Source organism: Solanum lycopersicum, chromosome 4, assembly GCF_036512215.1.
Source record: "Solanum lycopersicum chromosome 4, SLM_r2.1".
Taxonomy (NCBI): Eukaryota; Viridiplantae; Streptophyta; class Magnoliopsida; order Solanales; family Solanaceae; genus Solanum; species Solanum lycopersicum.
In genome coordinates this window covers 21230796-21245111 of record NC_090803.1, presented here as the reverse complement: position 1 = coordinate 21245111, position 14316 = coordinate 21230796, and the positions used below count along the sequence as shown (strand labels likewise).

The following is a 14316-nucleotide window of genomic DNA, read 5'->3' as shown; positions in this document are numbered from 1 at the left end:
ATCGTGAAAGGTAAAAGTATTAAAAATATTAGAGAATGATAGAAAATCGTGGCTGATTATTACCACGCTACATTTTTGTATATTAATTCCTATTTTTGAAAAAAAACACTATTGCTATGTTGGTGAATAAATATATTTATTACTATATAATGGTTATTAATGTACTTAATTTGTATGCTCAAGTTTTTTGTTCAGGTTTTTTTAATAAGAAGAAAGCTAACTTATAAAACTGAAAAATATCACATAATTAATCTTATTAATCCAAAATTGAATTATTGAAACCTGACCAAATTTACTTATTTAGTCTGATTATATAATTTGCCAGTTCATATAATGAAATAACACAAAAACCAAATCGAATCGAATTACTCAATAGACGAAATGCTCAATAGCAAAATCATAATTTCCACTAGAAAAATTGCAATATAATAAAAACACTTGAAGAGATAAAAAAAAGTTCAATCTACTATATACATATACTAGATGGGGGAGGCCCGTGGCAAGCACGGGCCCAATAGTCAAAATATCAGTATTAATGAATCATTGATGATAGTTGTTGTAGAAGATGGTTAATGTGATATGTTGTATACTATTAAAGATATTCAAAATATATGTACAGCTGATATTGGACATCAATTTTTTTTTTTTGACATATGAGATCAACATGCAATTGTTTATCATATCATATGTAGAGGATGCTGCTGTTCATTTTTAGTTGCTGAATTTTCACATGAGTTTCTTCTCCTCTGCCCTTTTTTGTTTGATTTGCTAAGAATTTTTAGTTGCTGATCTACTTTATCTAATTTTCACATAAGTTTCTTCTCCTCTGCCCTTTTTTGTTTGATTTGCTACGAATTTGGTTTCCATTCTGTGCTAGCTACTTTGTCACAATAGACCACAAATACATAAAACAAAGTTAATAATTACCACTCCAACACAGGCTAAGAAGTGTAGTTGAAATGAAATTAGTAAGTCAAAATAGACTCCAAAGGAGTAATAGAAATGATCAGTCTGGAAATAACTAATACTCAACACTGAATTACATGCGCTACTCCAAGGGCATACCTTAGATTTTCCTCATGGATTGTATCCTCTTAAATTTGAAACAGACCTGATTCGGGCACTACAAATGCAAATTAATGAATAGGATCAGTTTGACATTGAACAACCTGGGAATGGAACCAGCCTGCATTGATGCCCATCCACTACTCTTTTTGAAGAACCACCTGCAAATGTAGTGGATACCTATGATACCTACTGATAATGTAGGAACCTACTTCCTAAGGAAAATAAAATATAATGAATGGTGAATCTTATAATTTAGAAAACCTTAAGCTCCACAGCAGCATCAAGGTAATGACCAAGTTTTATCATCCTCAACTCCAGATATATAGAAGTCCATGCATAGACATTTTGGCTAGTCGTAGGGAGATATTTCGTCAGGAAAATCTTCAAATTATGACCAAACAAAAAGTCATACCAACCCATTGAATTTCATCCATAAATGGAACAGTTCTTATGAATATCATTTATGATGACAGAGGAAGTAGGAGCTTTGAATTTGATATGCAGAGATATCCACCCCATTCATGAGATGGTGTGTAGGAGGAGACGATGTATTACATCACAAAATGTTCTCATTTTGCGTAATACAGAATGTGTAAACCAAGTTCCTTAAACCGAGCACCAACAAATGGAGTCATTGAAATGCTCATAGAGTCTCCAGTATCCAAGTGAAGTCCTATTTTCCGAAGGCATAGTCTCGACAGGTTAGCTAGTAACCTTCACTGCACTTTTGCTCCAATTGTGAAGGAGACTGTTGGCATGAAAAAAACCTTTCCACGGTCAACAGGCGATTCTCCCATTGGGTTTGGGAGACACTCGTAAAGTTGTCAGCCAATTAGCAATTTGTATCGAACAAAAGGAGAAAGTTATAGTGACAGGACTTCTTACCTCAAATAAGATCTTTGATGGATCAAAGGTATCTTGTGCAGATACTATCTGTGGGAGGGTTTGATGTGTAGATTTTGTGGCAACTAATTTCATGTTTCTAATTGATCAATTATCTGCTCAACTTATAGATGGCTGACGACGAGGATGAAGATGAGGATTGGAATGATGATGGATCACCAGAGGATGAAGCAGCATTTATGAGAGAACTTGAAAATTTTTACAGGGAAAGATCCATGGAATTTAAACCACCCAAGTTTTATGGCATTCCTGTTAATTGCCTGAAGTAAGTGCCTGATGTTTTCCGATTGCACAGATCTTTCATTTAGCCTCAGGTACATATATGATTCTTACCATGAAATTGCTTGATAGGTTGTGGAGATCTGTGATCAGATTTGGTGGCTATGATCGGGTAGGTCTTTGTCTTCTTAACTTGTATGTGACAATATTTTATTTCTATTATAAAAGTTTATAGGGTCCCTTACTTGACAATTTAAGCATTTTTTCACTTCAAAAAAAATTCCACATACCAAAATAAATAAATTCCAGGGGTGCTGTAAAGGTCAAGGTCAAACAATTCAATTTATTTGACAGTTTGGCATCAGAATGCACTGTAAACCTAAAATAAATGAACAAAATGTCCTTTTTTGTCAAAAAAAAAAGATTGTGTGAATCTCCTCATTTTTATTTTTATTTTCGATTTCAAAAACATGAGGCGATGAGGGAAGTGGGAGTGAGACGGTTTGGACATGTGAAAGAGTTGTGAGAGGTTGGCTATATCATGTCTAAGGAGGGGTAGAGGTTTAATTCACTGAGGACATGACTCTAGACAGAAAAGGTATGGAGGTTGACGATAAAGGGTACAAAGGTAGACAAGTGTTGTCGTAATTTCATGTGTGAGAGGCAGCGGGTCAGTTTCCTCTTCTCAACTTTTCCTTATTTAGTAGTATTAGATGGTATTCAGGTAGTATCTTTTTCTTCAATTTTCACTACTACATGTTGCTTCATTTCCACTGTTTATCTTGTTATCATTAACCTTTCAATCCCTTCTATTACAGCAAACAGTCTAAAACTTCAGAGATTCCATACACGTTCTATTAAAGCATAGAACCCTCACACAGAGTTCTAGTCGAGAAATCTTTCAATTTTACTCAGTGAATTCAATTGCCAAAAAAAAGATCAAATTGAATTAATCAAATAAAAACATATCAAATGAATGAACAGAGTAAATAAAAACCAACAGTTACCTGTTTAGCCATAGATTTTTGTTGATCAAGTGTCGAAACTTCCTTTGATTTGCAAAAACTACGCCCTAACAACGGCTCCACCATACATTCCAGCAATGCATCAACTACTTCCTCTGTTGCACACATCTTCTCCGTCACCTCCATTTTTTCCGTCATCTGATTCTAGTTCTAGTTCTAGATTTTAGTTGATAGAGCAAAAATCAATGATCGAAAACGTGAATTTCAATAAAAAAAATGCAATGGGCATGCAAAGAAGCATGGGCTTTTACGCCCTGTGATATTTGGGGGGAAATTGGATTTTTCCTCTTCTTTTTTTTTTCAGGGTGTTAAAAAAAATCTCACAAAAAAAGTCACTTTTACCCTATTAATAATTGATTAAATATAGGAATAGGTTGGAATAAAAGAAAGTTAAGAATTAGATTTGTTCAATTGCATCCTAGAATGACACGTACACAATGTAAAAACAAATTTAAGCCTAAAGGAGACACGTAGCAATTATACTCAAATGATATCATTTAACACAACAAAATCATGAAAGTTCCTCTGCTACTCTTATTCATTTCATCTTTGATGTACACCTTTTATTGCATAGGGTACCATCCATATTACCGTGTTCGTACTTTCAACTGTCATTTCTAAAATAGGAGGAAATACGAATAACCCACAAGTATCCCTTAGACAATGAAATATCAAAAACACACCTTAACCAAAAAAGATCCTATTACCCAAAAGAAAGGATAAATAATAAAAATCTCACCTTTAAGTTCTCTTATTATCATTATCCCCTATTAGTTTTACAAATCCTCAAAAAACCTCATTTTATTAATGTATTAGCGTGCCAAACTAATGTATCTCGCACATCAAATAATGTATCTGGCGCATTAGATTAATGTATCTTGCGCATCGATTAATATATCATGTATAAAATGTACATCAGATTAGTGTATCATGTATAAAATGTAATGTATCTTACTTAACGATTAATGTATATCGCGTATCAGATTAATGTATCAGCACTTATATTATTGTATCATTTGAGGGATTTTTGTAATTATAAATTTATAAGGGACAAATGATAATTTTACCTTAAAAATATGTAATTTGTGTCATTTATCCACAATTTTTTTTAAAGATTTTATACTTGTATATTTTCCTCATACAAATAATATAATTCTACGTCAAAAAATTTTTGAACCCCCTGGACCCTGGCTAGCTCCACCCAACGTAGGTCTACTTCCAAACCCAAACAAAAAAGAAACAAAATAAAATAACAAAAAAGAAACAAAATAATATAAGTTGGTAAGGTTATAGTAGTAATAATATGGTAATAAGATGGCAATTTGTGGAGAGGGTTGGAAGAAAAGAAAATTAAGAAATTTTATATGGAACCATGGTTAGTTTGTAACTAAGGTAAAACCTCCTTAGTAGTATACAGTAGAAACAATCTTTTCTCCTCTTACACGTAAACATGAACACGTGGTACTTTGTGCAACAACACTTATACAATATATATATATATATATCATTGTCAAATACTCATATCCTCATTTGGCTTTATCACTATCCATTTTCCTCTCTCCAGAAAAAATACTCCTCCTCCTCTGATCTCTCTCTCTTACTGTTTCTTCTGTTGAAAGTTCGAATAAAACTCGTCGGTTCGGTGTTTTTTGGTTTTAGCTGTAGATTTTATGTATCTGATAACCTTGACCTCTTCGGAATTCATCGGTTTGTGACGTCAACGTTAGTTTTCCGGTCATCGGAATTGCATGTTTTATAGGTAAGGACCTTCCTCTCCTTTGATCTGCTTTTCCTTTTCTTTTTTTTTTCTGTTGAATTAATGTTTTTAACTGATTATTTGATGGGAACATTGTTGCAGATAATTAAAGGGAAATTGAAATTGAGTTCAGCTTTTTTTTTTTAAAAAAAAAATATACTTTTTAATTTTTTTTGGTGAGTTTTAAGATAAACCAGATGATTGATTTCTAGTTGTGTGTAGATTGAAGAGCGTTCACTGGAAGTGATAATTTTAGTGAGCTGATTTATATTGATTCTCTCGAGAAATTGTTGAGTCCTTTTGAAGAGTTTTAATTTGACCTAATTTGAATTTAAGGTGAGAATTTTTTTGTTAGCTTAATGTGTTCATCGTTCATTCATTTATTACTTGGTTTTACCTGTATCTTGACTTGATAAAATCAATTTAAAAACAAATTATTTGTGTTTTTTTTTTTTTGATCGAGTGTTAGCTTCTCTCTTTTTTTTTTCTTTAAAAAAAGAAAATTTCGTTCCAATTCGCCAGTGGTTTACGTTTACCATTTTTTGATTCTTTGCTTCTCTTACTCTGAACTCTAAGAGGAGCTAAAATGTTTTGCCTTGATATGAAACTCTCAGCATTAAATGGTTATTTTACAGAACCTTGAGATATGTCCTTGGGTATTTTCTTAATTAGGTTAGATTTGTGAATTTTTTTTTACATGCCTTCTCCCTCTATTTTTAAATACATCATGACATTGAATTGTACCACTAAGGGGTCGATTGGTGGGGAATAGGTTATCATGTGATTAACTAATCCTTTATTATATCTTGGAATTATTATACCGTATGCCTCACGTCAAACGGCTCTCAAGTGTATGCTAATGGAAAAATGTGTAATGAGTCATGAAAGTAAATAAATGTCAATATGATTTAAATGAAAACTATTGAAGTAGGGATCTCTTGGTGAGGGTTTATAAGATAGTGATGTATAGGATGGAATCTGGATTAGTAATGCTGACATTATTTTTTATCCACGGCATAGTTTGGTGTATTAAAAATGAACGTCGTACATAGATTATTTCTAAAAAGCATCATTTGTTTAAAAAATACCCTCCGCATTCTTTAGCTTTGTACACTTCCAGGGCATGTGTCTTTAACTATGCCTGTGCCTGTACTAAAAATCCTTTTATTGCTAATACCATGGTTTGCTACGTATTAGTTATAACTTATACACATTACACAGGATACTACCAAAAAGGGTGTGTCACAAGCATCAGTTGTACATTGGTTGAAAAATTGTACCGAACAAGGGATGAGTAATATCAAAACTGATAAATGCACTATTTTCTCTAATACCTTCCATCAAATTTCATGCCATGCATAAAGTGCTACCATGCTGGTGTAGTGTAGGAGGAGAGTGGGCATGTGTTGTAGATAGCTCCCATTGCATTTATGCAAAGAGGATATTTCCTTAATTAGAATCCATGGCCTACAAGCACTAAAGGAGCATGTCTGAACATCGAGATGAAATAAGCCGTGGGGCCGGCAAACGGAACTAAGAGCTGCTCAAGGCACCACCAGCCCTTGGCACAACGATCAGGATCCCCAATTCTTCATTGATCCACAAGACCTACATAATATAGACACATTTATTTGTACCTTCATGAAAATAAGAAGTATGTCACCCATCTGTTTGTTAGGCATTGGAAAAATTAGGATAAGAGATTTCTTTCTCAAAAAAAAAAAAATTGGTTAAGAGAAAATGGGAACAAGGAAGTACCTAGAGAATAATCAATGGAGTATTTTATGTCATTATACTTTGAGAGTTTGAATCATGCACGAGAGTTTGAATCATGCACGCCCATGCACGTAAACCTGCATACCCTTATAGGAGAAGAAAGTGTTATTGTCTAATAGAAGTTCCACGGGTTACGATGGAAAGATTTATGCTCTATAATGCATGTTTAGAAATTCATTAATGAGTTGATGAAAAGGATTTCTCCAATTTGGGAACCCTCAAAAGTTTTGAGGTAGACGTATAAATTCGAAACAACAATCATGTCAAAGCAGATTGATCCGTTAGTAGCCGCTAAAGTTTTTAGTAGTTTGTATGCTTCGCCCAGATAAACCTAATTTAGGTAGTTTGTATGCTTTGACCAGACAAACCTAATTTAAGTAGTTTGTATGCTTCGACAGGACGCACCTAAGTTTTAGAAGTGTGTGTCGACCCGATAAACCTAATATTAGTAATCTGTGCTCATCGATCCGACAAAACTGAATAATTTATCAAACTATGATAGAATTCAACACCTTAAAAGTAAAATTAATACTATTCATAATGTGACAAATGTCAAATTGGATAGTCCAGGAAAAGTGATCAGGCATTTAATTCCATTTTAGCTAATATCCAGCAGAACCTAATATACATATTCCAAGTAATATCCAGTTGAGGTTTAAAACACCCATGGTGATCACACACAAAAGAATCTTGTTTTATGGAATTAGACACTACTATCTGTATTTTCTCGTCGAGTGATTTTCTTTGGTTGCAATTAATTTTGCAAAAAGTGCAGTTGATGCATGAGAAAAAGGCGAGCTGAGCCTAGTGTGAACCAGCATGCTATTTGAACTTCTAAAATGGAAAGATCTGGGTGTGGCGATGTTGAAAATATATTCTTTGTTTGGTGTATCGGGGTTCATATGGTCCATCCATGGTTGCTGTCCTGGCTACACTTCGCTCTAGGCCATAACATTTTTGTATACTTATGGTGTCCATTCTAGGTTTTAAATTGCAGCACTATTGTTCAGGTTCATTAGGTAGTTGTTGCCTGTCGTACATATTAGCAATTGCTTCCAACCCTAATTATATGGTTCACTTTGCCAATGCTCCCTTCCCTTGGAGAAATTTTCTGCTTTGGTCACTCTCCTCCTCTAGCCTAGTTTTAGTAAGCCAAAAGACTGTTTTGAACTACCTTTGCCAAGAAAGAAAGAGAAAAGAGAGACAGACTTACAGTACCATCTCCGTGCAAAACCAGTGCCAACTTGTTCTCAAGTTCAGCGTGTTGTACCTACTGGCTGTTTTATCGTTATTTAGATAATAACAAAGGCAGTATAACTTTAATCCGTATCTACTAAACTTGATATAAGCGCTACACCATATTTGGCAGTCAATGTGACACATTTCTACCTGATAAGAGAGAACCCAGGATGGTTTTTTTTTTTCCATTTTGTATAGTATCTGCTTCCACCCGTTTGGGTAAATGCGCTAATTAGACAAAACAATGTCAACACTTAGGAAACTAACATAAAAGTATGCAAAGTGGTATATTATTGCCTATTGGTCTGGACTCTAGTAGTCTTCTTCGAAGTGAAAGCTTTGTAGTTTGACCATGTAGCTTGTTTCGTACCTGAAATTGGGTTGAAGAGAACTCATGAGAACAATTTGGGAGCTGAGAGAGAAAGTCCATAAATAATCAAGACTAATCTGATGCTAATCGATTGTTCTGTGATGTGAAATCCTTCGACTATATAACTATCTTATTAATCCAAAGTATGGACTCTTATGCTATTTGGGGGAAATCCCAAGTATCACTTGGGAGCTCAGAGAGTAAAAAGGCGTATTGGTGGTGTATTATGCAATTAGTAGTCTCTTCCGAAATGAAGTCCTTGTGGATTGGTCATATGGTATCTATTTGATTCAAACAGTTCCAATAGTCATTGACAATTTTCGGATATAGTATTGGAATAGAAAGGTCCATTACGTAATAATAGTTGGTGTTGGCCCATCTTTTATTTGCTTTCTTTTTTTGATAGGTGTTGTTAGGTGATGTTTTTATTGTTCGTCACCAATGTGAAATCTTTCTCTTTATAGTCCTTATCAATTGGATTTTGGGAGATCTTTTGTATTTTAGAAAGTAGAAAGGATGTTGTTGGTTTGGAAAACAATTTTTTTTATAATGGTGGTATCCGAAACAGTTAACACACCTCGACTGTTTCACAATACCTGCTACGGCACACCAACATATATACTGGTTAACTCTATCCACCAAAGTTTGGGCAGTTGAAAAAGTTTTCTATATTGCCTCGGACAGCATTTGAGCCCTAACCCTGCTATAATATTCATCCCTTTTCATTGACTGCTGCATGACTCCCTTGGGTTTAAGTTGAGGTTTCTACTTTGAATTATATACTAAGGAGATGCAAGACAAGTTGTCGGTGAGACTTAGTAGCTCAGTTGGTTTGCTATGAAAATCCCAACTTATTGGTGAGGGTATGATACCCAACCTTGTAATCCCCTCTCCATTTCCCCTTAATAAATAAATAAAAAAATTGGGAGGAAAAGTTGTCCTTGTTGTTTTGAAGCAGCTTTGGAATGTTTATCATTTCTTTTAATCTGAAAAGTTAAAGGCAATAAATAATGCACCTGAACTTGCCTGTCATCTGGTTTTCAAGTGGCTTCCTTATTGTTTATCTTTCCTGAACCCCTTCGCAGCCTTCTATCCAGTGTATCCGACACAGGAAATAATAGAATTGAAATTGTTTATTCCTCCAGAACTCAAGTCTTTTCAGCTCAAGAACTAGCATGATTGCTACATGGTGGCAATTGTTTGTAAAAAGCCATGTGCTTGTCGTGAACTTTCAATGCCATCACATTCGAAAATTTTTGTTCAATCTGTATGTATCTATGCTTAACCCATCACTGTTACCTGTTAAAATGGGATTGTATTTGTATCTTCTGTATGTTGTATTTGTCAACTTGGAATATTCATTATAAAGGCATTAGAACCGTTGAGTACTGAAGATTATATTTCACTTCATCTCAAATTGTCTAATTGGGATGAATCCTTGGGATAGGGTAGTTAGGAATCGGGTTTCTCCTCTTTGACAATGTTTTCACAAACGTGTAGTAATTATTTTGAGATTATTCTTGCTCAACAATTCTATTAGCCTTTTGTTTTTGGCATGTTTGACATCATCCGCTGGAATCATCTAGACTTAGAAAATCTCTTTTTTTGTGGTTATGTAGACTGCAGGAAAATTTGATTCAGCAATTACTGGGACACACTTTCCTTTGGTTTCACATATCTCAGCAGAACTTGTATGATATAACGTAAGCTAAGTTCTACTTCAGAGACATGGCATCAAGATCTAGTGCAAACTTTTTCGACTTGGCATCTGAGGACATACTGGATATACATCAGACTCCTAGAGCACTTCCGCGTATGATGACTGTTCCCGGGATAATTTCTGATGGCTGTCGCAGCAATGATGGCGATTCAGATAGTATGTCATCTGCTTGTCATGAGCGAAAGATTATTGTTGCAAACATGCTGCCTTTGCATGCTCAAAGGGATACAACAGCTGAAAAGTGGTGCTTTAGTTTGGACGAGGATTCACTTTTATTACAACTGAAGGATGGGTTTTCACCTGAAACTGAGGTTATCTATGTGGGTTCTCTCAAGGTAGATGTAGAGCCCAGTGAACAGGAGGAAGTTACACAGCGATTACTTGAGGAGTACAAGTGTGTGCCTACCTTTCTACCTTGTGAAATCCAGGAAAAGTTTTATCATGGTTTCTGTAAGCAACAACTGTGGCCTCTTTTTCACTACATGCTCCCAATGTGCCCAGACCATGCAGATCGTTTTGACCGTCAGCTGTGGCAATCTTATGTCTCAGCAAACAAGTTATTTGCTGATAAGGTTATGGAAGTGGTTAATCCCGAGGATGATTATATCTGGGTTCAAGATTACCACCTCATGGTTCTTCCCACATTCTTAAGAAAGAGGTACCATAGAGTGAAGCTTGGGTTCTTTCTTCATAGCCCATTCCCATCATCAGAAATTTACCGGACTCTCCCAGTTAGGGATGAAATTCTAAAAGGATTATTAAACTGCGACCTGATTGGTTTTCATACTTTTGATTATGCACGTCATTTTCTGTCATGCTGTAGTAGAATGCTAGGTCTAGATTATGAATCTAAGCGAGGTCACATCGGACTTGATTATTTTGGTCGTACAGTTTACATTAAAATTCTTCCAGTAGGCATACATATGGGTCGACTTGAGTCTGTGTTGAATCGTTCTTCTACATTTGCTAAAGCTAAAGAAGTTCAAGAGCAGTTCAAAGGGAAGAAAGTCATTCTTGGTGTGGATGATATGGATATCTTTAAAGGTATTAGTTTGAAATTACTAGCTTTTGAACACCTTCTACAGCAGCAAGAGGATTTGCAGGGTAAACTTGTTCTTGTCCAAATAGTAAATCCTGCTCGTAGCTCTGGAAAGGATGTTCAGGAAGCAAAGAGGGAGACATATTCAACTGCCGAGAGAATCAATGAAATTTATGGTACTTCTAATTATGAGCCTGTAATTTTGATTGATCGTCCTGTTGCTCGATATGAGAAGACCGCATACTATGCTGTTGCTGAATGTTGCATAGTCAATGCAGTGAGGGATGGGATGAACTTAGTGCCTTACAAGTATATTGTCTGTAGGCAGGGCTCTCCTGGTATGGACGAAGCTATGGGTATCAAAGTTGATTCTCCTAGAACTAGCATGCTTGTTGTGTCAGAATTTATTGGTTGCTCACCATCGTTGAGTGGGGCAATTAGGGTAAATCCATGGGATATTGAAGCTGTGGCTGAGGCTTTAAATGTTGCCATTACAATGACGAATTCTGAGAAAGAACTACGTCATGAGAAGCACCACCGCTATGTGAGCTCTCACGATGTAGCTTATTGGGCTCGTAGTTTCATGCAAGATTTGGAGAGAGCATGCCAAGATCACTATAGTAAGCGTTGCTGGGGCATTGGCCTGGGCCTAGGTTTTAGAGTTATTGCACTTTCACCAAGCTTTAGAAAGTTGTCCTTAGATCACATTGTTTCCTCATACAGGAGGACTCAGAGAAGGGCTATATTTTTGGACTATGACGGTACTGTTGTACCTCAGTCATGTATGGTTAAAGCTCCAAGTGCCGAAGTTATTTCTCTTTTGAATGCTCTAATTAATGACCCTAAAAACACCGTGTATATAGTTAGTGGCAGAGGAAGGACTTCATTATGTGAGTGGCTTGCACCATGCGAAAGGCTTGGAATAGCTGCTGAACATGGGTACTTCATAAGGTAAAGACCTAATCATCTTGTATTCTTAGGGTTACATTTATACTTGTCGTCAGATAGTCCTCCTTGTTTTGCAGTTGGACTGTAGTTTCTCATTTGGAACTTGTGTTCAGGTTTTGTTTTATTTTTATTTTTTTACACATTCATCTACAACATGGTCTCTATTGTTTTCTCTCGTTGCAGGGATTGTAAAACTTCTGAATGGGATCATTTAGATTCTGATCTTGAATGGAAAGAAATTGCGGAACCTGTGATGCAACTTTACACAGAAGCAACTGATGGATCATATATAGAATCTAAAGAGAGTGCATTGGTGTGGCACCATTATGATGCAGACCCTGACTTCGGCTCCTGTCAGGCAAAGGAATTGTTGGATCATTTGGAAAGTGTACTTGCAAATGAACCTGCAGTTGTTAAGAGGGGTCAACATATTGTTGAAGTCAAGCCGCAAGTAACCCTTCCTCCTCTTAACTAATGCCAGCACAATCATGTTGCATAATGCTGTTCAGAAGTTTTGAATTCTTTATTTGACTTGCAGGGTGTTACCAAAGGATTAGTTGCTGCGAAAGTTCTCTCTATGATGATTGATGGGGGGAAACCGCCTGATTTTGTGATGTGCATTGGAGATGACAGGTCGGATGAAGACATGTTTGAGAGCATATTAAGCACTATTTCCAGTTCGTCGGTCAATGCTGCCCCTGACATCTTTGCCTGCACCGTGGGGCAGAAGCCAAGCAAAGCCAAGTATTACCTTGATGATACTGCTGATGTTCTTAAACTTCTTGGAGGTCTTGCTAATGCTTCTAATCCAAAGCCAATGGATACTGCTCAATTCCAGCTTGCCTTTGGTTCTGTTATTTGAGTCGGTCAAGGATGCAGACAACTTTGATATAGAAATTAGAAAGTATCATTAGGGCTAGAGTTCTTTTTAAAATATAGTTTCATAGTAGTGATTGTGCCTGCCTGAATTATTTACAGGCACTGATAACTTAACTTGTACATATATATGACTCTTTAATATGAGAACTTGGTTTATTTTCTCTTAGGAAGCTCCGCGAAGACGCATCAAGTGAGTTCTTCATATCATTGTGAAATGTGCACGTTGTACCGAGATGAGGTACCTTATTAAGTGACTATGGTACAGGGAATCTTACCTTAGTTCAATTGGTTGGCTTCTTGAATTTTTACCTTTTTGGTGACGGGATGGGTTTGATTCCTCTCTGCATATGGCGCCTGTAGTGGTTTTCATACATTCCAGACGTCCCAAGTTAACCCCAGCCCTTAGGCCAAACATATGTAAAACTCCTTTGTCCTTAAATTTCATTGACACTCAACCCCATTTTAACCCTTCAACTCCAATTTTTATGTTTCACTTTAGCACTTCTTTTTATCTCACATATTTGTTATGTGCGTGTTGGACAAGCACAACATATCTGCTATCACCATGTGTTTTATTTTCTCCATATCATCCAGGTTAGGGTAACCCTACTTTATTACGGATCCTTGGAATTATTTCCCTCCAAAAGTGAAAAAGACTTCGGTAATTATTTCTCCAAAATAAACAGTCTCTTAACCTACTCTTTGGAGAAACCTTTCAATACAACAATTCTTTTCCAGATCTCCACCCTTAGAAGAATGAAACCTTCTGCAGTTTGTCAATGATTTCTTCCCATTTAAAGACAAAGTCACATTTGAAGACTACAATCTTCTATTAAAATTGCTTTGGTTGTTGCTAGTAAGCAAATCATTTAACCATGCTTTGGAGTTTTTCCGATGCTGTGTAGGTGCCTTTTTTTCTTTTTCTATTTTAGTACTTTTTAGTGTTTCTCATTAGGCATTTTTTTATACAAGATTTAGATTTTTAATTTCGAAATTCACTGTAAAAATCAGTTTTGTTTGTTTAATAATAGGTACATAAAGTTCTACATAATCTTGCACTTAAACCCTAGCTTATTTCAAAAATGAAACGACACTATAATTCAAGTTCGACCCATTTAAAGTATTTGCATCTATGATGCAATAAGTAAGAAAATAAAATAGATAAAAAAAGAATTGGAAAGAAGAAGAGATAGAGGAAATAAATAGGTAGAATGCCAAATATTAATATTAATGAGATCGCCTGTTAAAGATGAGATGACAAAACTATTCAAGTCAGCATTTTGTGTTAAAATGGAACATAAAATTGGAGTTAAAATGAAACAAACTTGAATTGAAGTGCTAAAATAAAATTTAAGAACAAGTTTAAGGGGTTGT

General features: G+C 35.6%; 1 protein-coding gene across 1 annotated transcript; it reads left to right on the top strand.

Moving 5' to 3' along the window:
* The first annotated feature begins 4727 nt into the window (after positions 1-4727).
* On the top strand, positions 4728-13108 carry LOC101262611 (probable alpha,alpha-trehalose-phosphate synthase [UDP-forming] 9). The gene is made up of 4 exons (XM_004237212.5): positions 4728-4974; positions 9976-12066; positions 12247-12514; positions 12602-13108. Exons 2-4 carry the CDS (start codon positions 10085-10087, stop codon positions 12923-12925), a joined length of 2574 nt encoding a protein of 857 aa, XP_004237260.1. The 5' UTR covers positions 4728-4974; positions 9976-10084; the 3' UTR covers positions 12926-13108.
* The last annotated feature ends 1208 nt before the right edge of the window (positions 13109-14316 follow it).

What these genes read in the sequence shown, in the direction of transcription:
- LOC101262611 (XM_004237212.5), top strand. Translation starts at nt 10,085, where the DNA reads ATGGCATCAAGATCTAGTGCAAACTTTTTCGACTTGGCATCTGAGGAC. An exon ending in GAACATGGGTACTTCATAAG is followed by an intron (nt 12,067 to 12,246) that starts GTAAAGACCTAA and finishes CTCTCGTTGCAG; the next exon opens with GGATTGTAAAACTTCTGAAT. An exon ending in TTGTTGAAGTCAAGCCGCAA is followed by an intron (nt 12,515 to 12,601) that starts GTAACCCTTCCT and finishes TTTGACTTGCAG; the next exon opens with GGTGTTACCAAAGGATTAGT.